The sequence below is a fragment of the Sceloporus undulatus genome, chromosome 2, assembly GCF_019175285.1.
Source record: "Sceloporus undulatus isolate JIND9_A2432 ecotype Alabama chromosome 2, SceUnd_v1.1, whole genome shotgun sequence".
NCBI lineage: Eukaryota > Metazoa > Chordata > Lepidosauria > Squamata > Phrynosomatidae > Sceloporus > Sceloporus undulatus.
Genome location: NC_056523.1, coordinates 113,475,305 through 113,502,312, shown reverse-complemented (window position 1 = coordinate 113,502,312; position 27,008 = coordinate 113,475,305). Strand labels below are relative to the sequence as shown.

Here is a 27,008-nt window from a genome sequence, read left to right as displayed (position 1 = left end):
GGAATGAAACAAAAATTGCATGACAATGCAAATATTCCAGCTATGGGGCTCAGAGCTAAAGGCAGCTGGTCTAGAAATACTGCTTTGTTGGCATCTATGTTAAACCCTGGTGTAAAGGACCAGATCTGCAGTTCTCTGTATTAACTATGACTGAAGTATGTGTGTGTGTGAATAAGAGAGTGAGAGACAGAGACTGAGCCACTGAAAAGAAAACCATCCAATCTAGACTATTTCTACATAAAAAGGAAATTTGTTTGCTATGATCTATTTAAACCAGGCATTCAACTATAATAAAACTGTAATATTCTGCTAGTTTGAAGAATAACCACTTGACCTATGGATTCTGTGGTTTACTTTAAATTCAACAAATTAGGAAACACTGAAAATAACCGAAGTGGAAACTGTTACTAGGCTAGTGGCAAGAGAGACAGAGACAGACAACCAGGAACTGGTCTGAAATCTCTTATACTTTATTTCGAAGGCCAAACTACTTTCTATGTATTACGTAGGAGGAAAAGCTAATGTAAAGGAACCTAAAATCAAGGCAACGAAGAACATTATGGCTCTGACTCACAGACAGTTTCATAAAGGTCACTCTAAAAACAACAGGGTACCAGATTGGTGGCAAGTGGTCTTATTTATTTCATCTCCCTCACAGTAACTCTGTTCTCCTTAGTCACTGGGGATATTGCTTTATGCTGCTACAATTGGGGTTATGTTTCATTCACGGACTTGGCCCTCACAGTGGGTGCATTTAGGCACCCAATAATAATCTTTAAAAGGACACCTTCAGAAGCCTGGAAAATCTAAACACCTCAGATCAGTCCAATAATTTGGCAGGAAAAACAAAAAAGTTCATAATCACAGAATACATAATTCATTGAACTCCCTGTCTCAGTATGTGGATGATAGCCACTGACTTGAGATGGGAAGAACAAATGTTAAGACCTTTACCTTGTATAGCAAACCACCTGAAAATATAGTTGATAAAGATTTGGACACTTTATTCAACCATGTCTCATGGCTTCCTTATTTACTCCATTTCCACCCTGTCACAAAATTAAATCCCAATTCCTTTCACAGTACCATAGATATTTGATTACTCCTCTGTGACTTCTTTGATGGAGACCACCTAAATGTATGTATTGAACTGTTTAATACCTTCTTTGTCTCAGTGTCCCCCCCTGCACCCCCCGAAAAAGCAATGCTCTAACTGGTAAAAATAGAATACACCATGAAGTAAGAGTTAAGTTAGTTAGTTAGAGAGGGAGGGAGGGAGGGAGGGGAAGGGAAATTATCCCCAATGGCGGCACGCGTGCACATGCGCCACCATTGGGGAGAATTTCTCCGGATTTGCCATGCGTGTATGCTTAAATCCGCGCATGGCAAATCCACGTTTAAGGAGGGCCCACTGTATATTCTTGCATGGCAGTGGACTGGACTTAATGGTCCTTGTACTCCTTTCAAAGTCTATGGCCTGTTACAGACTGCCAAAATAAAGCTGCTTTGGGTCTCTTTGGAGGTATGGTATTTAAATGATGCATGGGTCCTAAGAGTCCGGAGGTCGCACCAAAGCCACACTCCATTCCTAAGCACTGGAGGGCAGCTTTGGTGCAGCTTCCGGATTCTTAGGATGCATGCATCATTTAAATAGCATACCTCCAAAGAGACCTGAAGCAGCTTTATTTTGGCAGTCTGTAACAGGCCTAAGATTCTATAATTCTAAGTCAGACTGGCTTTTCTAAGAGGGTAATTTATCTTAACAGACATATGCTTACTGTTTAGTTTCTTTTGGCACCTTTGAGAATAGCCTGTGAAAGATGTTGTAGCATAAGTGTTGCAGACTTGGTATGAGGAAGTAGACCAAGTCTATGAAAGCTTATGCTATAACCTCTTTTATACAGCTGCCTCAAAGGTCCTACAAGATCCTTTTGCATAGTGATATTCCAGACTAAAACAGTTTGTTTCTGAACATTCAGTTTCTTGTTATAAAGAAACACACACTAATCTATACCCCCCCAAAGTTTCCCCTGTGGCTATGGGGAATATCAGATTGGCTAGATGTTGTTGAATTACATCTTCCATCATAACTCATTATTAGCTATACTCACTAGGATAGATGGGAATTCTCGTCTAACAGCATCTAGAACGTAGACTACTGTTCAGGGCTTCTTTCCTTTCTTTCTTGAATAGAACATTGTTTGTTGCAACTGCAACAAAACATAGAATGTCTTGGTGTCTCTTAAAATCAAAGGCTGCATCTGAATTGATCATTCTAATTGATACTGTACAGTATAAAGATTTTTTTAAATAAAAAACTTCAGAGATTAAAAGTGATACATTAGTATTTGAGTGTACTGTTAGACTGAGGATTGCACTAATGATCTTAGAAGTTAGAGGAGGTATTGAATTGAAAAAATTGACAAATGTGTAAGTTTTTAATGCTTGGAATTGTGAGCAGGCTAAAATAGCATAGGTCTAGGGGTGGGGGTGGGGGGGAATCACAGTTCACTAAAACCAAAACAGAAGAAGAACAATATTGATATCCTCTAGTTGCATTCTAGTGCTCAAAGACACTGCAAAGTATACCATCTATTGATCAATTTTAACATGACAGCTGTTATACATTGGCTTCTGAAATCCCTGTAGTTTGTAGGAAATAATCAGTGACATTATCTTTCCTTCTTTGCATGGAACTCTGTGTAAATGGAAAGGGAACAGCAGGCTCCTTCTTCTAGACCCGCAAAGCTTAAGTAACTTTCACTGGGTGAAATGAAGAAGAGAATGGGGACAGAGGAGGTATTCCCATGCCTTCTGTTTGATTTTCTGACATACTGTGATACACAGGCACCTGAGGGAATAGTCAGAGGGGACCAGTTTTCTTGGACCTTATGATGATTCATGTGTATGGAACAGTTGTGATACAGTGATGCATATATTCATTTAAAATACTTCCATTCTATTTTAGAGTTCCCAAAGGTTCTCAAACCAGATTACAAATAACAGTGATGTGCAGAACCAGGGGCAGAAATAACACATTAGTCATACAAAACAGTTATTATTAAAGCATTATTTCGTGTGTGTTTTTTAATTCCCACCTGGTAGGCAGAGCTGAGGACTCCTTACACAGCTGTATCATCTTCACACCCGGATGGAAGCAAGTCTTCCATTGCTGGCAGTTCCAAAGGGGTGCACCTATTGGGGTTAACATCTGCTTTGAATGGACCCAAAATCCTGAACTAAAGCAGATCAGTTCAGACAGGGTCTTTCCCTCTTTTTTACTTTCTTCACAAGTGAAGGATCTTTTTCTAAAGTGTTCCAAAGTGCAATAGGCTTTAAACCAAAGGTAAAGTATGTCTGGCTCATAGAGGCCCAATAGGAAGTGATCCACAGCTCAAAGCCCTGAAAGTAGATCCAAGGTAGGTTTCTTCTCTCTGTGTGTGTTCTTTGCATCCCATATGAGCAAAGTGAACAAATAGGGCCGTTTCTCCATACCTAAATGTGATTTGGGCAGGGGAGTGAAAGAGATAAGGGACTGATGATGGAAGGTGGGTGGAACATAGGTAGCAGATGGCCTCTGACCCTATGCATGTATGTGTTCAGGTCTACATAACCTGAATATGCAGCACCAGAGACTGCTCCAAGGAAATACTGGCTCCAACATAAAAAGACTTCCTCATTCCTACCAAAAGGGTTCTCTATGGCATTGTTTCTCAAACTATGGTCCTCCACATGTTGGGGACTTCAGCTCCCACAATTCCAGAGTTTGACCATAGTGGTTGAAACTTCTGGGAATTGAAATTGAAAACATATGGAAGACCAGAAATTGGTAACTCTGTAGAAATTCTGCAGAAGACCAACAGCTGAATTTTTGTGGCTGCTGATGTCAAAGAGACTGTAAATCTCGCCTCTAGCTGCTTTGCACATCCAGGAAAGCAAGCTTCACTTAGTTTCAAAGTTATAAAAAATTTAGGCCAACATGCTCTTCTATTTAGTCCCCTGGAGCCTCCACAGCAACCACAGTTTGTCAAAGGTGTGTGAGGGGGGGGGGGGGGGGGGGTAGGGGGGGTTGAAAATGGATTTGCTATAGTCTCCAGAATCTTTATGGTTGCCAACATTACCTTGGATGCAGGAAGTTCATAAATGCTAAGTTTATACCTGGTCTGGGGGTAAAGAAGGAGGTAACGCTCAAATTCTTCTCTAGCTTGGATTTTAATTAAAACTAGAGAGGAACGCAGGAACTTGAAAAGTTAAATTGAAGTTGGCTTTTATTTGCCTGAGTTTTGAGAAATGTTTCTGTGCCTTAGGAACAGCCAACATGGACATTTAGTGTAGTGAAGTGAACAGTACTGCAATTCTTATATGTGAACTTATATGTGGTAGACTTTGTTGCTGTTCGCAGAGAATGGGAGACTTATTACATAAAAGTATTCCACAAAATTCAATCAAGTCAACCCAAAAAGCTTGCTTAAACCTACTTAAACTGTACATGAACCAGTAGAAGCTATTGTGTCATTTAATGTATGCTTCTTGCCCTTACTGTAATACAGTTTCTTTTATTTCATCACACTCATGCTTCATTAAATAAACTTGCTACATTAGAGTGGAAAGGAACTGAAACCTAAACCTATCATTATTATTGCAGGAATCAATCCAAATGTTAAGACTACTACTTGAATTTTATACAATTCAATTCAAGCATGCCCTTCAGCACAGTGCCACATATGATACAAGTGTCCAAATATTTATATTGATAGTAATGGATGCACATTTGATGAGATGATTTTCCAGATTTTACACAGATGTATCTACAATCTCTTCCTCCATATTCTTCCTTCTGTTGCTATGGATGAAATGTGTACAGTGTGCACCTATTCTCTTCTGAGGTTTGCTTCAGGACCCCCCATGGATACCAAAATCAAGTCTCATTAAATACCATGTCCAGTAAAATTATATAAAATGGCAAAATCAAGGTTTACTTTTCTTTGGAATTAATACATTTTAAAAAATATTTTGAAGCCATAGATGGTTGAATTCATTGATTAAAAAATGTGGATACAGAGGGCCAACTATATATCCAAAAATAAATTTATCAACAATAAGTTAACATTATGGAACTATACAACTACTTGTGGGTTACATACTGATATTGTTCCAAACAAGCTAGGAATTGTAAACGAAGAGCAAACCCTAGTATGCAATTCTAGCATACAAGGGACAGAAACACCTGGATCTAATCTGTACTGCAGAAATTATACAGTTTGGCACCACTTTAAATGTCATGGCTCAATGCTATGGAATTTTCAGATGTGTAGTTTTGTGAGTTATTTAGCCTTCTATGTCAGATAGCTCTGATGCTACAACAAACTTCAAATCCTAGGATTCCACAAGGTGGAGCCATGACAGTTAAAGTAGTGCCAAACTGCATTATTTCTGCAGTGCAGATTAGACTTTGATTTTGAAGTTACACTATGGCTAGTATCCAACACTGTCACTTTGTCAGTGGAAGCAGCTCCTGTGAATGTCCATGGGAAGGGCCAGTCCATCTCTTTCCTGCAGCTCTCCCATGTACCTTAAAATCCCTAAACCAGAGAAGGCTTCATGGGAAGGGGGCAAAATGACAACACTCCCACAAGCATCCTACTAGATTTGGTACTAAATGTTCAGTTTTTGCTGAGCTCAATGTTTCTGCCTGGTAGGATGAGATAAGTGTAAATAATCTGGTTGTGAGCATGAGCACACAGTTGGTGAGACATAAGTTAGGCATCGCCAGAATTCTGGTTTACTGTTACATGTTTTGAAAAATTGCCAATTTTGACTGTATTTGGCTCCTGAAGAAAAAAATTGACTTTGATCTTTTTGAGAAAATTTTCATGGGAATTTAACTCACTATGATACCTCCATGCTAGCAGTACTCACTCACTTACTCTTCCTCCCTCTCTTACACACACATATCCCACCCACCCACACACACAGAGAGAGAGGGGGGGGGAAGATTGCAAAAGTGTGTGCAAGGAGGTATCACAGGTCCAAAACACACTGCAGAAATAATCCAGTTTGAGACCACTTTAGCTGCCCTGGCTCAGTGCTAGAGAATCCTGGGAATTGCAATTTATTGTGGCACTAGAGCTCTCTGACAGAGAATGCTAAATGTCTGACACTGGAGTTTATCAGAGAAGGGGAATTGGAAGTATAATCCGATGGCAATCTGAATGCAATCATGGGGTTTAACGTTATTGCGTGATAACCCACTACACACAAATTCAGGCAATGGGAAGTCAGTCCAAACGCAATCATGTGGTTTCATGTTATTGCGTGATAGACTGCCACACGCAAATTCGGGCAATGGCATGCTATTTTCAGCCAATGGGGAGCCAGTTCGAATGCAATGCGTATTCACATAATTGTGCAAAACTAGTGACTTTAAGTGAATGCGTTTTGGCCCCACTTTCTTTTCATTCAAATTTAAGAGAAATTCCTCCTGTTTGATAAACTTCCTAACTACAGTTCCCAGAATTCCCTAGCATTGGACCTAAGTCTACCACACACTACAGTTCACTTAATCTCCATTGTGGCTCTGTATTTTTTGGCTTCTTCGTGCAAACTAAAATCTCTAAAGGGTACGCTTGCTTCTGCACTTCATCGGGATATAAACTTTATGCTATACATCTCCTCCTTCCTTCAAAATCAGAGCACCATTCTTTCCCTCCCAGTACATTTTACACAACTGCACTGATAAACAATATCTCCCAATATTATAGCAGTTTGGCATGAGACATGAGGGAGTGGGAGGTCACCATTTCCTTCTTTTGCAGGGCACTCATCTTCATCTTAGGAATTCCTGTGGTTTGCACAGGTTTCAGGTTGAGGAACCAATCAGGGCACATGGCAGGAGAAGTGACAGGACATTCCCAGGCAAAAAAGAAGGCATACTTTCCCCTCTGCTCCATCTGAGAGATATTTAAACAACTGCTCCACCACTCCCCCCATCAGTCTTGTTCTACTGCCTTCCTACCAACTCAACCTATAATGTCCTTGGATCATCATTTACATTTGTATTCTGTGTTGATATACTGTTACAACTTTGGTAGTGTAGTCTGAGGACTGGACTGGATCCAGGTTCTGGGGCAGGGAATAGGACTGGGGTGTCCTGTAGGTCCTCCCCTTTATGATGGTTGCTTTACAGTACTTTGGGGTGAGACAGTAAAGCCTAGACAAAGGGGGCAGAAAGACACACCACCACCAAGTGACAAAGCAACACACAATGGCTTCACACTTGTCACTCCAACTGTATCCTCTACGCAGCTGGGCCAGAGATGGAAGTATTTTAATAAAAGTTGGGCTATTCAATTTGGTATCCAGAGCTCATGCCAATCCAATACTATACACCTGTCAAATCAAGTTGGGACCTTTTTGTTCCCAAGAGAATTTGTGTTGCATGATGTGTATCTGGCTCTCCTCCCACCATATTGTTCTAGCAGAACAGAAAATTCATATGCACTTTTCTCTTTTTAAATGACCAATTCTGCTCTCCAGAAGCGCATTATACTCCTTTGTGAACACAGTTCAAAGTCATCCATCTTTTTAGATCCATTCTTTTCAGCACACTTAATCAAATCTATTATAATAGGTACAGATGCAAGAAGAAGAAAACAATCCAAATCCACAAATATTAGTATAGTTTTCAGAGTGTTGTGCCAGTCTGTTTTAACATTAAAAGGGAAAGGGGAAGAATCTGGAGGCACATTTAAGACAGATTTATTTTAGCATGAGCCTCAGTGCATCTCAAGAAACACTGTTACAGAAAATCAGAGAGAAGAAAAATTAAATGAATTTTGGCCTGACCATACCTTAAACAAAATCAAACAGGAATTGTCATCAAATGTGTCAGCTTGAATTTGTTGTTGAGCTTCATACCTTGCCATCAAGAAGAGCTTGTTTATCCTATTATCCCTCCTCTAACCTGAATGTAAGGAATCTCAAATTGGAGCTGCCAAAAATATTGCTGTTAGACAAATATATTTTTTCCACTGGGATAAATTTAAAAATTGAAAGACATCCAGAAAACAATCAGCATGTTATCAAACACTGTTTTGGGATCTCAGCTCCACTGCATCCATATGAAACTGTCAAAATAAATATTGTGAGGTCTTAAAGATGCTTCATTTCAGCAAATTGTTTGGTTCACTCATAAATGGAACATTCCCATGACCCTTGTAAATCCAGCCCAGGAGTTTGAATTAATTCAGTGATTAATTGCTATCAACCTTTATTGTGTCTCCCTTTTATGTGGGCAGTGGAGACCTAGCAAAGGCCCCATCCTAAATAAGTTTTAGGAAATTGCTGACTATATTCTGAGTCATCACGTCCTTTAGGCAAATAGAGCCTGCTGTGCTGCTGTAAAACCTACACACAATACAGAACATATTTACAGCTGGCTTTAAAAAAGAAAAAGAAACCTAGAGTTTGGTGAGATACCTAAAATCACAAAGCCTGTGGTTTTTTGTCACCAGGTTTTCACATTTCTCATTTATAGCATAGATTATCATAGCTGGATAAAGGTTCACACTTTTACCCCTTCCACAAATTACAGAGTACTTTGCTATCTTTCTCCCAGTGCTGAGTAAGAGATCGTGACTTCAAAGTAGCCATTCACCATGGAAGATGTTAAAACATGTAATTTCAATGTACAGCTGATACTAGGGAGAGAAAAGTCTGGGAAGAATAGATGCTGTAACTCTTAGTGCTGTTTGCTGGCCTTTTCTGATGCAATTAATCCCTTTCTCACAAGAAGAGAGGAGATATTTAGGTGAGCAAATTGGACTGCAGCTCACAATTAGGATGAACCTATTTTACACCCCCAGGTAAAGTTTAAGAATTACAAAGGGAACCAACAAACACCTTCCTCATCAATTCATGAAGCTGACAAAACCAAAACATAATTGCTCTCTGAGAAAGCAGTATGCAGCATGCGTGCGCTCTCCTAAGCATCCACAATGATTGTTAAGAGTCTCCAGGTGGGAGAGGATAGATGGAAACCTGCATCATGAAGCAAGCTTTGTGCTGCTAGTGGAGTCTGGAAAACGCTGATGCATTAAGATTCATAGAATATAATCAGGCCAAAGAAACATCATTTATTTTGTCCTTTGGAAACTTTCAGGTGCTGGCCATTTTATACAGTCAACGTGGAGTAAAAGTTTAAAGTCAAGTTTCCAAGAAAGTGTGGCAAATATGGAAGGGGTCATATGTAGATGTAAAATGTAAGAAACTTCAGATGTAAGAACTTGAGAGACAGTGTGGTACAGGCGTTTACATGTTGAGTAGTATGAGTGTTGAACCACTCCAGGAGATCAGAGTTCAAATTCCCACATAGTCATGGAACCTTACTGGGTGACCTTGGGCGAATTACCCAAATTCCTGAGGCATTTTAAGCTCATTTTGGTGCTGCAGCTTTCCATGTGAGTACAAGGCAAAAAACACTTCCTGACACTGACCCAGCTGTCCATCCTATTCTGTACCTTAAACAATTCAGTCCTTATCAAACTGTCCACAGGGACAGAAATCAAACTGTTTTGCTTCTTCTGTGTTCAGAATTTTTATACTTAAATCCATTCTCTCTCAGATACAAAGAAATCTGTACATTTTGGCCAATTCTTTGAAACTAAACTGAAATAAAATTCTTCCACATCAACCCCAGCCAAATTCAGTAGGTACAGCTATTCCTAGCATGAAGAGAGAAGTATGTTGTAGCCACCTGCCATATGATGAAAAGACTCTTAGGGAAAAAATAAATAAATGAAATTCTCATCTTGTACTAAATTGGCTGAATACAAAGGGATTTAAATCTATACTTTTAAGTGCTAAATACTCAAAGACAAGGGCCTGTATGGCAAAATCGATCCATTTTGTCTTCCAGATTTGAGATATATATATTCAGTTTTTCCCACCTTAAACATAAAAATATAAGATTTTGTTTAATTTGTATCAAAGCAAAATGAAATCACAGAGTTGGAAAAGACCACAAGGGCCACCCATTCTAACCCCCTGCCATGCAAGAACACACAAGCACTTCTGGCATATAATCATCTGGCCTCTGTTTAAAAACTTTTGAAAGAAGAGACTCCACCACACCTCAAGACAGCATATTCCACTGTCAAACAGCTCTTACCATCAGGCACATCTTCCTAATGTTGAGGTGGAATCTCTTTTCCTGTACTTTGAATCCATTCCTTCTTGTTTGAGGGGCTTGACAGACTGCCAACTACATGCCGTGGCCCCTATCTCTGCTTTCTGTGACGTAAAAAGGAACTGCAAAAAGTGGTTCCTTTTTGTGCCCTAAAAAGGGCATCACAGCCACTGGCGTGTGGCTTTTCTGTCCTCGTTTGGCGTGTGTCATGCATATGAAGCGCCACAGGAGCGCTGTGATGCCACATGACGTATGGTGCAGCACACAGCATCACACTGGCTTAGGGGTGGAGTCAGGGTGTGCATTGTATGGACACCACACCCTGGCTCCGTCCCCAGGCCGGCCTTACAGGTCAGTCTATACAGCCCTTAGACTCTGGAGCAGCAGAAAATAAGCTTGCTACCTCCTCAATAAGACATCCCTTCAAATATTTAAACATGGTTATCATATTACCTCCCAACCTCTTCTCCAGGCTAAAAATATCCAGTATCCTGAAGCTGTTCTTCATAGCTTTTTGAATTGTGGTGCCCAGAACTGAACACAGTATTCCAGGTGAGGCCTGACCAAAGCAGAACAGAGTGGTATTTTTATTTCCCTCAGTCTAGATACTATACTTCTATTGATGGAGCCTAGAATCATATTGGTTTTCTTAGCTGCTACACCACACTGCTGACTCATGTTCAGCACAGTGCATGGAAATCCTACTAATCCACACCCTGAAAAGGGGAGCAGTAAGTTTATCATGACAAAGGTATGTCCAGATGAAAAGCAGCAGAGTACAGTACTCCAGCAGAGACCCATACACACAGTACATGGGCAAGTATCTTATTTTAGGCCCTTTATATACATAGTATAGCCTCTAGGGCCCAGCCCCCAAGGTCCATATTACATATCCAGCCCTGCTAAGATCCACACAGCAGTCATGGGTGTCTGCAAGTGAAATATTGGCTGATAAAGATTTCAGAAGGTAATGGAATGTCTATTCATATGGATTTTCCCATGGTCCATACGCTAAGCCAGATGCATGATTTCATAGCCGGTGAATGATTTAGCTTCAAATGATGCATGCATGGAGGAAGCTATATTCAAACCACTGATCTTTGTAGTGCAGTACCTGACAGAGGGTTCTACAAGCTTTTAGGCAAAGATATTTGTTAAGGACTGAGCCAGTCTCCCAGCTATCTTTGGAAAAGCCAACAAGGATGGAGGAACTTCCTGACAAGAGCTGTTCAACAGTGGAACACACTCCCTTGGTGTGTGGTGGAGTTTCCTTCTTTGAAGGTTTTTAAATACAGGCTGTATGCTATCCGTCAGGGGTTCTTTGATGCTGTCTTCCTGTATGGCAGCAGGGTTGGACTGGATGGCCCCTGTGGTCTCTTCCATCTCTATGATTCTATGAACAAGGATTTACAATGCCCTGCAACTATCGGGGAGGGGGGAGAGGTATTGCCATTTTCAGTGCCAGGTTGTGTCCATTTATCCTGTTGCATAAAACTATTCATTTCAATATTTTTGAACATACAATGTACAGTATGGGACAAAAGTAGTGGTTCTTGAATAAACAAACAAAAATCAAAGGAAGACTGGAAAGAGAAACAGGTGAACTGGGGTATATTCACAGATTTCAATCCATTAATAGAAATATGAACTGAGATAATGGTTTCATGGCAAACTACAAATACTAACATTGTAGTCCTTGCATCGGCACATATAAACTGAGAGAATTTCCTCAGAAAACATTTTGATAACCAGGAACTTCTCTTCTACCCTTGGCTCAAGCATCCTCAAACCTCTGAGATCAAGGGTACTAAAAGAACTGGCAAATGTCATATTGGAGCCATTGGCAATCATATTTGAAAACTCCTGGAAAACAGGAGAAATCCCAGCAGACTGGAGGAGGGCAAAGAGTGTCAATTCATCATTGGTACTATGATCTAAAAGAAACCAGCGATCAAATCTCTCTCATGTTTGACATATGCAGGCATTCAAGTTAGGCACATTTTTAAGAGAGACACACTGCAATGGGCTTACTTAAGCAGCAGCTTCTTCCAATTAATAATTGGGCAGCGTCACAATTAAGCTCCTGAAACAGCATGCAACCACTCTCCTTTATGAATTCACAACTTATATCATGACTGTACACCACAGAACATCCTTTCCTACCATAAGGCAGAGTAAGTTAGTTGCCTCAGGGAATGCATTCTGGCTGCTACAAAAGAACATCAAGGTATTAGTTAATTAAGCCAACATTCAGGGATGCACTTCTGCATCTAATGCTACTGGAAATGGGATTTACATTCCTTCTCACTGTACTGCACAAATGGTACCAAAAACATGAGAGGGTTTCCTAGCTCTCTAAAGCAGGTTTTAGAATTCATAACTGAGCTGCAGAAGAAGAGTGACTGTCATTTCTGGCAGAAGTTACAGGAGTACTCACTGGATCCTGGCCATAATCTTTTATTAGTGTTTTTAATCCAAGGATGGAGACAAGCAATTATCAAAATTTCTGTTTTATATTCCAGAATAATTTGTCTGGCCCTTGGTTCTATCCACCTCGATGTTGGAGAGGGGCACCATTTGTTGCTGTGCTCTGCCTCAAATAGCAAAATATATCCTGAATCCTTTCCACAATAAAGGATAAAAACTGAGTTGTTTTTCCTTCCGCTTCCCTCAAATCAATTGTAGTTTTGAATAGCCACTCACCTTAGCACATGAGTTGATCCATTTATAGTGGTAGTGGAACAGGGGACAGTTTGTCCTAAAATGGAAGGCCTTCTGTATCGTTCATCACCACAGCACAGGATGATGAGGAAGGCACGTCTGAAAGACTTGTTCAAGAATGCATAAAGGAAAGGATTCAGTCCTGAATTGATGTATCCCAGCCACAAAAAAGCAATCCACAATTGGCCAGGAACTGCATAATCTATGAAAGGGTCTATTACGTTTGTGATAAAGAATGGTGCCCAACATAAGCAGAAACACCCCATGATAATACAGAGGGTCTTGGCTGCCTTAGTTTCAGTCTTCATCCGATGTGTGCTGTGCTGATCGGGGTGGTGTGGCCTCCCATCTGTTGGTGCCCCTGCACGCTGTAGAATTTGTATCTGGTGAGCATGTTCCTTGGCCGTAACATATATCCGATAGTAGGCTAGCACCATGAGCAAAAATGGAATGTAGAAGGCCACCACTGAGCAGGTGATGGCATAGGGCTTGTTGACCATAAATATGCAGTAAGTTGAGTTGGACACATTGTTGAACTGCCTTTTCTCTATCTGAGGAGATGAATAAAACAAAGCAAAGAAAGATAGGGACATATTACAGTTTATCTGATACTTAGGAGTTTATCATACCACCTCTGTTCTTACTGCAATTGCATTAATGAAGGGAAGTGCATACACACTGGATTGGAAGAACTCCCTACTGAATATTCATTAGTGCCACCTAGCTGTTGCTGGACTCTCATGCTCTCTTTTGCCCTCATCCTTAACCTCACCTCCCTGCCCTATGCCCTACACAGAGTGTCTTTCCTTTGTGTATGTATATGTGCTTTCTTTGTGTGTTTGTTTTAAACAAATTTCTGAGGTTATACAATTGTAGTAGAATAAAAAGAAAAAGAAAAGAAAGCAGGGAAAAAGGGTGATCTGGTAAAGTTAAGGGGATGGGGATGGGGAGAGGAGGAGAAACTGACACTATGTCACTGCACAATCTTAGAACTGCCATGTGAGTAACTTATCACACTTGAAGACTAATGCTATAGCAGTGCTATTAGGAGCTTTTTGATTGATTTTTCTGTCAATGGCAAGGTGCAGGCTTCAAGGACAAGGCAGCAAGGAAAGGCATCATGCAATAGGTATCACCAAAGCTGCTATTATCCAACTTGTATGGTAGTTTAAGTACTTTATCACACATGGTTTTTAAAATGTCATAAAAGTTGGATAACAGCACCTTTGGTGACTCTCTCTCTCTTTCTCATTCTCTCTCTCAACTCCAATCCAGTGTTTGTGATTCCATTTCTATTGTCTCTCTTGAATGTTTTCTGTCAATTTCTATTATCTTTCTTTGAAATTCTCTCCGTGTTCATCATTTGTTGTACTGCTGAAAAAGAAATTTGTTTTGTTCTCAGATATTTAAATATTGGGACCAATAAAAATTAATCGCTCTATCGGATGCATAATGTAGAAATGTTTAGTTGTTCCTGGTTCATTATCCCAAGTGCAGATAATTGGGGAGGGGTTGTTTAGTGAGGCAGTGGGAGAAACAGAACATGGAGCTGCAGAAAATAGGACCCAGGGCAGTGGATTCAAGCTACAGGAAAAGAGATTCAGTCTAAACATTAAGAAGAACTTCCTGACAGTAAGGGCTCTTCGACAGTTGAACATGCTGCCTCAGAGAGCCTCCTTCTTTGGAAGTTTTGAAATGGAGGTTGGATGGCCATCTTTGGGAGTGGGGGTGCTTTAACTGTCTTTTCCAGCATAGAAGAGAGTTGGACTGGATGGCCTTTGTGGTCTCTTCCAACTCTATGATTCTATGAAAGCAGGAAAGTTATCCATTGATAGACTGCCAAAGAAAATGAGATTTCATGAATGGAATATTACATAAATGTAATATTTACCCTACTATAATGGTTGTCATTGACTGACTGTGTAAAACTTTCCTCTGCCTGCCCATGGTTCCCTCACTAACACTGACTGTGACAAGCAGAGTCATTTTAAAACACCACCAGCATCATCCAGTTGACAGTTGTAGTAGCTGCATGGCTGTAAATCTAATGGGGCATGAATAGAAAGCAACATTTGCAAAGAATCTGATCTGAGACTCTTAGAAGAGTTATCACTGTTCCTCATGCTCTGTGGATAGCAAACTCATTAGTGGGTAAAAAGGATCAATTTAAAGAACTGGCAGTGCATAGAAGTGAAAACAAAATTCCATTGGAAAAAAATGAATTCAGTGGAAGGATAGAAATCAAGAGAAGCAGAAATTTAAGAACACATTAGCTAAACTATTCTGGTAGGCAATCCAGATGCCTCTGTGCTTTGTGAAGCACTCAGTATCTCTGACAGATCACAGCAGATGTTCAGTCTGAGTATGTAAGGATTCATGTCACCTCTAAGGATTATGAATTTTGTTTAACCTAGAACTCAGCACTGTTTTCACCATTCACTTCATTATTTTAAACTCATTTTCCTTACTACAGAATGCAAAATTATAGGACACACATCCTGCTAAAATGCTTCTGGAGTGAAAGACAAATTAATTTTAAGAATACAATGAAGCATTTTAATTCTATCAAGATTTATCAAGATTTCCTCAGATGGCTGGATTCTGATGACTGGTGTTCTTGAAATCATAGGTCACATATTTAGTTCTGTGGGTGCTGCTTTGTAACAAAAGGAATATTTTGTCAGGACCATGGTGAGAGGCAGACTAGGTCAGGTGGAGACATGTGTGGGCCATTTAATAGATTTAAGCTCTATATCTGCAGATGTTTATAAGAGGTGAAAATCCTCACCATTGTGCAGATTCTCTACTAGCAGATACAATTGGGGGGATCTGAAAACTTTGGCAATTGTAATTTAAAGACATCAGCTTCAGAGAGGATAGTCTGGAAAATCAAAGTTAAAAAGTAAATCTGCACATTCTGAAACAAATAATAGGCCAACTTATTTGGTGTGCAATCAGCTCTGTCTTAATAATAATAATAATAATAATAATAATACTTTTTATTTATATTTCCTGCCTCCTCTGCGGATCGAGGCGGGATTACATCAAAATGAACTCTCAATAAAATTTCATCAGTTTTTTGAAGAACCGTGAATGCTGGAATAGACATTTTAATTTTGCTTTCACAGTATTAAAGGTAAAAGTTTCCCCTTGGACAAGGTTGTCAAATTGTATCCAACTGCAGGGGGTGGTGCTCATCTCCATTACTAAGCTGAAGGGCCAGTGTTGTCAAAGATGACTTTGTGATGGCCAGCATGTGGCCAGTATGACTGCACAGAATGCTGTTACCTTCCCACTAAAGTGGTACCCATTTATCTACTTGTACTTTTTTACTGACAAACCTCCCACCTTCCACTTTGTAGTGAGTCAGTTGTGTAGCTGGGGTTGGTGAAGCCTGGCACAGGGGGAGACAAGGGGGGCAGATTGCCACCCCCCAGCAGCCACTGCCACTTGAGGGGTCAGTTTTGGAACCATTTGGAACCAAATGGAAGGGACTGTCCCCCCAGCCACCAGCGTCGCTACATGGGGGCAGTGCAGTGACCCCAGGAGGTCTGTTTGGGCTCCAGCATGGCTGCTGGGCAAGAAAGAAAGGGATGCAATGTCCTTTCTCACTTGCCCAGCAGTCATGCCAGTCTCGCCAAGTGTACCACCGCACTGGGTGACACCGCCCCTTGGGGTGTCGCCCGGTGTGGTCCACACCACCACCATCACGTAGTGATGACACTGCAATGAGTATCACCTCTACTTCCCTCTCCCAAATTCATGTACATTTCATTTGAATCTTGGGCGCTTTACAGAGTACCCAAAAAGGGCGCTCTGCTGGTGCCCGTGTTTGCTGCACGAGGGAGCCACAGTGGACAAACCGCGTGGCTCCCCCGCACAGCAAAAAGAACCTGCAAAAAGCGGATTCTTCTTGTGGAGCAGTTCTGATGCCACAAGGTGCCAATGGCGCACTTGCGGCGTCACAGCCACGCCATGCCGTGTGGACGCTATGCGTCCGTCACGTCAAAATGGCGGTGCACACATGTATAGGGCGCCACCATTTTAACGTCCCCAGTACGTACTAGGGGTGAGGTCTGATTGGACGCTGCGTCCTCGGCCAACCCCTAGTACGTACTGGGGGCAGAGCCAAGGCCCGTCTGTAATGGGCCTCTGACACTTTATTGCAAGCACAGACAAATTAGTGCTGTGCAAAAGTTCCCAAATGTTTTTTTTAATGGCTCAAGTGAATTGTGTAGTCCAGGGCAAGCAACTATAGCTGACCTTTGTTTTTGGACTAAAACTCATACCATCTCTTATCCACTGGTAAAATTAGAGCTCATAGAAATTGCAGGTAGAAAACTTCTGTGCTGCCATGTTTGGCCACTCATGATACAGTATGTGACGTATTAGCCCAGAGTTTACAATTCAGAAAAGTTCCCAGGCAAAACAGGTCAGGAGAAGAAAAAGGCAGTGCTTGAACTTGTTTAGCCAGGGTCCCAGAAGCTCTCTCAGCCACATGAGTTGAAGAACAGGTAGACTTTACTTTATCTGCAAGCCCCCTCCCTTTTCCTGTGTGACTGGAAAGTTTCCTATGTAACTGTGCAAGCATCTCCACATATACTTAGAGGCTGAGAGAGATGACACAGATTATAAAAAGTGCCTAAGTGTCAGGTCTTTCAGGAAACCTCTTTTGAGCCTCAACACACAGAAGTTACATGATGGATACCAAATAGATTTGCTCAATTTGTTCTGCAATTCCTTGTTCTGAACAAGGCTATTAATGTGAACACCCTCTGTGTTTAGAGACCCAGCCCCTACATATTAGAGAGACACATCAGTTAGAGTAGACTTGTATCCATCATTTGAAAATCAGGTCTCAAAGGGCGGAACAAAATCAGGGATAGACAACAATTCCAAATCTGGACATGGTCCTTACCAGATATGGGACAGAAACATCTGCCTCCGCAGACTCCACACAATCTGTCATTTTGATAAAACAAAATTGCTGACACATGCACACATACCCTGCAACCTTGAGGATCTGTGGAGGACAGTTTTTCCACATTTTGATGGCCCTTGGGCTTGTTTTAGGCCTTGGCGAGAGCTTTTCTTCAAGTTGGAAATTGAAATCATTTTTTTGTTTAGAAAAAAGCACCCCACAGCCCAAACCAGCTCATCCTGCCCCCACAAATGTTGAAACTGTCCTCAATGGCCTTTTCAAAGTGGGGAGGGTTTTACTGCATTGTTTTTTAAAAAAATGTAACCCTTGTCTAAGACAATGGTACCCAACCTGTGCTACGAGGAGCCCTTAGGGCTCCACATGCACTTCCACCTAACCCTCCACCCTGTAACACTTCTCCTAAACACCATTAATTTGTAAAATATAGGGTAGACCTCTTAAGGGCTTCGTCATAGAAATTAATTCTAAAAAGGGCTCTCTGAGCCAAAAAGTTTGGGAACCCTTGGTCTAGGGTCAGGGGAGTGGGTAGTGGCACATGATCCTCAGGCCACACTTTGCCCACCCCTCAACTATATGCAGCATCGTAACAAACCAAAGCACCAGGGCAATTATAATGGGTAGGAGGCATGAAGAAAGAAGAGATGTTTAACAAATCAACTGACTTTTGTTTTCTGTGGCAACTGCCCCACAATATTTTTTTCTTCTGAGAACCCCAGAAAAATGTTTATCTTGGCAAATATACACCTTGAATGCCACATTTGCAGGATGATTGGATAAATGATTCAGAGGAAGCTGCAGAAGAAAACTGATGGGCCAGAGAAAGGCTAAGTGCTCCCTGCCTTCATCAGCTCAAAACCCAAATTGCCTTCTGTTATAGCAGTATTTTGATAACAAACATGGCCATGGGAGCTTTGTTCAAATAGATTTCATACATTCTGTTATGTTCTGAGTAACTCTGAATGAAGTGAAAAATCACCAATGGCTTGGTAATGACTCACTGCAAGGAATGAGATTCAATGTATTTTTTTACAGACCCTTGCATCTTTAGGAGTCTATCAATAGTTTTCAACTGTTCTTAAATTGACAGTGATGATTTTTTCACAGAGTCATAAGGGGTTTCTTTTTTATTATTTTTTTTTGAAAAATCTTTATTGTTAAAATTAACCACAAACATACATATACATTTATACATACCAATCATACAATCATTTTACCACCATTTTAAATTATGAGTATTAAGAAAGTTAAGAAAAGTCTTCTTCCTTTCTTTCATTACTGTCCTTGCTTACATACATTCCATCCACTTTAAATCTTCCCAAATTCTTTCTTACATTTACTCCCTCTCTCCTCCTTCTTCATCTCAACTTTTCTATCCCCCTACTTACACTTACTACAACAATTTATTCTCCACTCTTCTCCTTCTCCACTTTACTCTATTTTATCTTCTATTTCAAAAACCTATCATCCCATTCATACCAACTTCCTTCCTGCCAATCTACTATCTATTGTTGTACCTACTTGTCTTTTTTACATCTACTTCTTTTTCGTAGTGGATCCAACTACTCATATTTCTTTCAACTTATTTAGATCCTTATTGATCTCAGTCTTGCTTTTCTTCATTCCAAGTTTAATACTGCTATTTTACCCCATCTCTGTTTTAAGAACTTGATAACCTCTCCCCACTCTTCTGTCACTTGCTTCTTAGATCTATCTCTCATAGCTTGCATAAGTCTATCCATCTCTATTCCTTCGTGCAATTTCCATTAGCCAATCATCAACTGTTGGACAAGTTTCATTTTTCCATTTTTGTGCAAAGCAGATTCTTGCTAATGTCACCATATAATATATAATTTTCTCCTCTTCCCCTTTTATATCCTCCTCAAATATTCCTAATAGATAACATTCTGGTTTTAATCTATTTTCTTCTTTAGAATTATATTAATTTGTTCATTTATTATCTTCCAGTAATTCTTTTCCCATTTGCATGTCCACCAACAGTGATAAAAAGTTCCAATTTCTTTTTTACTTTTCCAACACAAATTCTTTTTTGTTTTATAGATCTTTGAAATTTTTTCAGGTTTGAGGTACTATTGCAAAAACATTTTATAAAAGTTTCCTCATAAATTTTGAGAGACTGTGAGCTTGAAATTATTTCTCCAGACCTTTTCCCATTGTGTCATTTGGATGCCATGTCCAAAGTTTTTAGCCCATTTCACCATTTGATCTTTCACCACCTCATCCTCCATTTCAAATTTTAATAATACTTTATATCATTTCCCTATCAATTTATCTTTCTCTTCTGTTAAAGCTTTTTCTATTTCTGATTTTTCCTGATTTAACTCTATTCCATAAATTTTAATATCCTCCAAATATCTCTTATGAATTTGTCTATGGGCAAACCAATTAATATTCCATCCTTCTTCATTTAGCTTTTCTTTTGACTTTACCTCTATCTTATTTCCTATCTTACTTAATATATCTTTGTATGTATACCATTTTCTTCTCTAACCATTTCCTTCCTATAGAAGGCTTCCTGAGGAGAGTCATAAGGGGTTTCACACGGAGGCTTAGCGTTGTTAAATTGCTGACAAAATGCTCCAGAAGCGCAAATGTGTGGTAGCTAGTCACACTTTTGAAATGTCACAGAAGTGCACCCTCTCCTCTTCCATCGACAAAGCATTCACAGAGCAGCCATTTCTTCATAACGGAAGTTGCCATCATTGAAGAAATTACTGCTCTACGAACACTTTGTCGACGGGAGATGGGAGGGTGCATTTCAGTGACATTTCAAAAGTGGGAATAGCTACCACAGCTTCGCACTTCTGGAATGTTTTGCCAGCAATTTAACTATTGTAAGCCTCCGTGTGAAAATCCCCATAGGTCATCTCCAGGAGATCATCTCCACAGTCATCTCTGCAAATGAAAATCCCCATAGGTCATCTCCTGGAGGTTATCTCCACAGTCATTTCTGCAAATGGCAGGAAACAAGAATTAAGCCTAAAGTAATCATCCAGATTACAAGGAGTCATAAACAGAAAAGAAAGAAAGGGGGGAAAAGCTAGTGTCAAATTCACAAATTTGCCTGTAGGGCAAGACAGTCACTAAAGTCAAAATAAACAGTAGATGGTTGATTCATATTTTACAAAGAAGATTAACACATCCATAAACCACCCAGTCTGTACTATGGTATAAAAGGAAACTGTTTTCCTGCTTTATATGACGACATAAATGATGGAGAAGTAGTTGCAAAGACAGTATTTTGGAGCTTCTTTTTAAATTTTGTTTGGTGGGATTTCCCAGACTTTCTAAGAAAAGAGGTACCTTGGCCAATATAAGATGTGTGCATTTTATGCTGATAGAGAATTTGCTTAAGATCAGACAACTGGGATCTACTCACCAAGTCCATTATGCCAATGCTATTCCAGCCTTGCATTATAGGGAGAAAAGAAATAAACATTGGGATTACCCAGCAGCCTCCCAGCATGAGAGCAATGCGCAGGGGAGTCATCTTATTCCTATAAACCAGTGGCTGGCAGCAGATAGCATAGTACCTACAGGGGAAAAGAAAACGAGTCATCATAAATAATGGGAAATATATAGAAGAAAAGCTGTTCCAACCCACACATCAACTGATCTTTAAAAGGCCATTCATAATTGCCTTTTGAGGACACAAAGAACCAAATTGTATGGAAAAACAAGATTGTTTTAGTCTTACAAACAGAGAAATGTTACCAAATACAGCTACCATTTCCTGCCCCTTCAGCAATAACCCTTTCCCTCTGAAGTACATTCTCTGTGATTTTAATAAACACCTGAATGGAAGAAAAATAAATGACATATTTAAACACATTTTCCATGGTTAAAAAAATTAAATGGATGGAAATTGTTATAGTACTTCAAATTGAGAAGAAAGTTTTCACTAATCTGCTTCCAAAGTTCCCTCTAAGCCCTAAAATTGTGGACCTAATTTTGGCTATGATGTTGCACACCATGATGGGGAAAGATCATTTTTGTTGCCCTGCAAGATTCCTCATGCCCCTAAGAGATTGGGGAAATTATTTATTTTGCTCCTAAAAGGCCATCTGGGAGGGGCTATTTGCTATTTAATTTTTGCAAAGTAGCTCAGGAGCTCCTACAACACCTTTTTAAAAGTCCTGTAATTTCCACTCTTAAAAAACAGGAAACAACCAGACCAGAAAATCTGGTCATTTACTGATTTAAAAAAAAGGCCTGTTATTGGTAGGGGGATGTCCCAAAAGGAGGCTAGTAACAATACACCCACCCACAGGTAAAGGGTGCATTTGGTTGTTTGGGGGTAAGGAATTTGGGGGAGATGGGGCAGAGGAGGTAATAATGGGAAAGTGCAGTCATCCAAGTTCCCATAAAGGGCCAATACAGCCCCCAAACCAGGCAATTTCCTACCCTTCTTTTACACAGTCAGATACCCACTAGCATTTCACATATGAAAACCTTGAAACATGTGAATGAGCAACATCAGAGTAGAATAAAAAGGGTGTGGCCAAGTTACAAGCAGGCAAAATGAATTAATTTAATGGGGAGGAACAGCAAAACTACTGTTTTAAGTGGGAAAAATCCTGGAATTCAGGTTCTGAGTTTAGAAGAGTTTGAAAGGGAAAAAAACCCAAATCAATAAATACAATAGTCTTTGTATGCATGCATGCACATAGCATGATTAACAATAAATGTAATATTTTCTAATATATTACTCTAATGTCAAAATGCTTTTATCAGTCCTACTGAAAAGTACAGCTTTCTCTTGAAACCAGTGTATGAACTCTGTGTGTATACTCACTTCCCTTGTCCAAAGTACATGTTATGGCTTCCCCATAACATAATACTCATGTGGTCACCATGACCCAACTGTGGTTTGTCAGCCTAACCTATTTCACAGGATCATTCTTGGAATAAGAATGAGGCAGGAATGAGGCAGGAATATGCAGTATTTAAAGCTCTAGGAAACACACATAATGTAGTTAAGAAAGATATAGTTGAGGAAAAACATGATTGCCCTAAAGAACACTGTTCTGCCAGAAAACAACAACATAAACAGATGAAGTAGACAGTAAAATCTCTCCCAATGATTAGTCCTCTAGAAGTTTCTTTCTTGTGGCACTGTGCAACCTTGGCATACACAAAGAATTAGTAAATAAAAAGGAAAGGGGTGTATAGAAGTTAAGGAAATCTTAATGTTTCTCCCACAATATTAGAGAAATTATTTTAGGGAATTATTTTAAGAAAACTAATTTAGGGAAATTAGAAGTGTGTCTCTGGTTCATGGTCTCTGTGACTCACCCATATGGGGGCATAGCATGCTAACTCACTGAGGATAGTGGGGTTATGCCAGGACCAACGACAGGTCCATCCTACCAAAAGGGACATCAGGTTAGGAACAAGAACCAAGCCTATGATGGGACAGAAAACTAAATGGCTATGAACATGTTGCTGTGCAGCAAAAGTCTGGTAGAGGGATCACAAGTTATGCTGATCAGTTGGCTGAGTTGGCCATTAACTGAGTTGAGTGACCTTTTAGCCCCTTGTGGAAAGGCTTTCCCAGCAAAGGATTATGCAAGTTGGATAGCATTCACCACCCAATGAGAGAGATGCTGAGATGAGATTGCCTATCCTTTTTCATGAGTGGTATAGGTAACAAAAAGGCAAGGAATCCTCCAGGATGGAGTATCTTGTGGCTTGGAATGAGGTAGAACCTCAAGAAGGACTGGGAAAGATGACTGGATTGCAGATACATAAGAAAGCTAAAGACATGTTTGAGGGAAAACTCCTCTAGTTTGAGGGAGAGCTCCTCTAGTTACACACACTTGTTTTGCAGGAAAGACCAAAAGGAGATCCGCTTGGACAAGTAGGAACACTTTATCAACAACTTGTAGGCAATGGACATTACTTCCTTGATGTTATCTAGATGAAGCTCAGCTTAGGATAGCCTAAGAAGAGTGGAGTTTCATGGTTGATGTACCAACCTTGGGGTCATCAAGATAACATTTGTATTTTCTTTCTCAATCTTTATTACGATCTCAGTGAAGGAGGGAAAAGGGGGGGGGGGGGACAAACTGTAGAGATCCAATCAATTTAAAAAAAAACTAATCATAGCTGCTAGGCAGAATGGAGAATAGAAAGTTGGTTTTTGGTGGAAGAACAGTGTTTTGACTGGCCATAGGAACAACAAGAAGAGGAGGCCTGTGAAGGCTTTCTGGAATGTTGGTGTAGGTCAGCAATCTAGCAATCAACTAGAAATTTGTAGACCTTGCATCCTGGATCAGGCCAGTAGAACAGAACCAGGCACGTCTACATGGCTTTCAACTACAGCCAACTGTTTTTCCATAGTAATCTGCTGTGTTCTTATTACCATCCAAAGGAGAACAATGAGGGACATGATTTGTTCCCAGAAGAATTGCTGGGAGGCAACCATTCACACTTGGTAATTTGCTATTCTGAGTGACAAAGCTGTCGTAGAGCATGTTTTATGAATTAGACCATCAATCTTACATCTCTCTTTATTGGTCAGAATAGCATGGGCTTTTTTAGTCAACCTGGATTGTGCCTCTTTGTCTATCATCAAATTAAGCTGCAGGTGTTTGAAGAGTATAGCACAATCATCCTCTTGGAAGAGATTTCTGATCCTCCTTGACATGGAGGGAATCTCTGCTGGAGTTTGTCAGACACCATATGCTATAATGCTGGAAGCATAGGGACAGCTGCCAAAGAAGTGTCTGGAAATATGACTTTCTTAAAGACTGTGGGGCTGTGCAGACTGGCCATTAAGGCCAGCCTGGGGGCACTGCATTTACACAATGCAGACCCAAAGGAGCACTTTGAAACTGCAGCACCGTGGCTGTCATGCCCTTTCCAGGGCGCCAAAATGAGCTGCTTTTTGAGCTCCTTTTTGTGTCCTGGAAAGGGCAGATCGGGACTGCAGTGTGCAACTGCATCTGCAAAAGGTAGTTCTAGTACTTTAATCTGGAGGTCCAAAGCCTTAATTATTATAGAAACCTGTTCTGAAAAAGTACCTGGGTCATCTGATCGACAGGATTTTTATCTCACACAAGGCAATATAGGCAGGCTGTAAAAGGGTCCTCTACCACTAAGCAACCTGACTCCTCCTCCCATGAAGACTCTGCAGAAATGTGGCTGTCAACCCCCCATGGAGGCAGAAGTGGAAGAGGTATAACAGGGCACTGGAGAGAAGCAGTGTCATGTCAATATTTTGTAGAGGAGAGCTGAGCTGCAATCAGAACTGAAACTGGTTGGATTGGAGGATGAGTCATGTTTCTAACAGTGAGAGAAACATGTCTAGGTTTCTGTGCCTTCTTGAATTGTGGTCATGGTCTGCTTTAGAATCTTTCCTGGTATTGATGTTAGGCTGGCTGCGTGGGTAATTGTTTAGGTCCTTGTTTTCTCTTTTTTGATGATGGGGACAACCATTTCCCTCCTCCAATCTGCTGGAACCTCTGCTCTCCAGAAGTTCTAAAATATTATTGCCAGTGTTTCTGAGATTACTTTTGCCAGTTCTTTTAATATCCTTGAAAATTCATCTAGGCCTGAGGACTTGGATTCATTTACAATAGCCTGTACCAGGGTTGTAGCCAAGGGGAGGTCCAGACCCCCCCCCATTAGAAAAATGAATGGTGTGTACTGCTGCGCTGCCGCACCCAAGCCCCATTATAATGGTGGCACTTAGTCTGGACTCTCCCTTCCTAAAATCCTAGCTACGTCCCTGCCTGTACTTCTTTTTTTCCTCCCCCTCCCCCCGTTCCCTGTTACTGTCTTCCCCATGCAGCAGCCTATTGTTGCCTTCTTCTTCATTTTGCTACAGACATAACCAAAAAAGCCCTTTTTATTGTGTTATTGTAACCTCTCTAGCAAGTCTGTGCTAGATCTGTGCTTCAGCTTTTCTGACTTTCTCCCTACACATGCTAGCTATTCATCTGAATTCCTCTTTAGTGATTTCCTCCATGTATTTTCCCAGCTGTCTAGAGATATTGTATGTCCCACATCTTGCACCCTTTTAACCATGGCTTCTTTAACTAAAGTCTTGTTATCGATTTCTTTCTAAGAGCAATGAATAAATCTTAGGTATTTTTCCTTTCTCTAGGGATCATATTTTGTTCAACTGGTTCTGATTATGTTCAGATACTACAGATTTTAGGTCTTTAATAAATTTTCTCTCAATGTATTAATAAATAAACCGGTCCAAAATCTTGTCATCTTTTTCCAAACATATTTTTGACCATACTATAAAATTATCCTGGTCATTCTTCTTTACAAGATCATTATATCTTAGTCAACCTTGCTGTTTCCATCTGAGAAAGAAAGCTTCTTGAGTGGATACCCATAAAAGAATTTCAGTGTAAAGTTTATTCTTCATTTGCATCATATTTTGAAAAGTGCCTCTCTGCTATAGTGGTTCTTGAATTCCTTGTTAATTTGGATTTTGGATTATGCATGTCATCTATATCTTACGTTAGGTCCCTCTAGATTCAATGTTTTTTGCAATATTGCATATCTTTGTATCCAGACAAGACCCCAGGTTTGATGGTATAATTTAAAGTCTAGATGGGGACATCCCCCTCTTTGTTTTGTATCTTTTAAGATATCGCATTTAATTCTGTCCCCCCCCCCCCCACGCCATACAAATTTTCCTCATTCTGTGAAGGTTCTTCCTTTAGTAATGGTTGGCAAGTTTAATATTAGAAATAATACTGCATTTTTGGTAGTATGTTCATCTTGACTACAGTTATTGTCCCTAATCAGCCTAAAATTGTTTTTAATTGTTTTGACCTAGTCTTTCATTTTTAATACTACTGTACATGCTTTATATTATTATAATTATTTTGTAAGGATAGAGCTTTACTGCCCTCAAATGCACCATTTAAACTGTGAGTTATTTTTCTTCTTCTTTTGGTTTTAATATTGTTCCTACATTTTGTGTTCCTTTAATTAATTTTAAATGAAAAAAAATTTTTTTTACTTTTGCGTCCATAGTACAGCATTATCATTTTGTTTTTACCCGCTCTTTATGTCCTAGAAATTGATATGCTTTATATTTTTATGTTATTTCACCTTGAAGCATATTCTCTGTCCATTGTGCAACATAAAATATCTAAATAAATATTTAATTGAAAT

General features: G+C 40.0%; 1 protein-coding gene across 2 annotated transcripts in view; it reads right to left on the bottom strand.

The window, feature by feature from the left end:
* Positions 1–27,008, bottom strand: part of HTR4 (5-hydroxytryptamine receptor 4) — a 269,754-nt gene that overhangs the window by 74,032 nt on the left and 168,714 nt on the right. The window contains exons 5-6 of one of the 2 annotated variants that reach the window (XM_042455477.1): positions 21,247–21,400; positions 12,890–13,458 (exon numbers count right to left, since the gene is read on the bottom strand). In XM_042455477.1, the coding sequence (XP_042311411.1) occupies positions 12,890–13,458; positions 21,247–21,400 (723 nt within the window). The remainder of the gene's footprint in view (positions 1–12,889; positions 13,459–21,246; positions 21,401–27,008) is intronic. The other variant, XM_042455478.1, reaches the window with a different exon arrangement.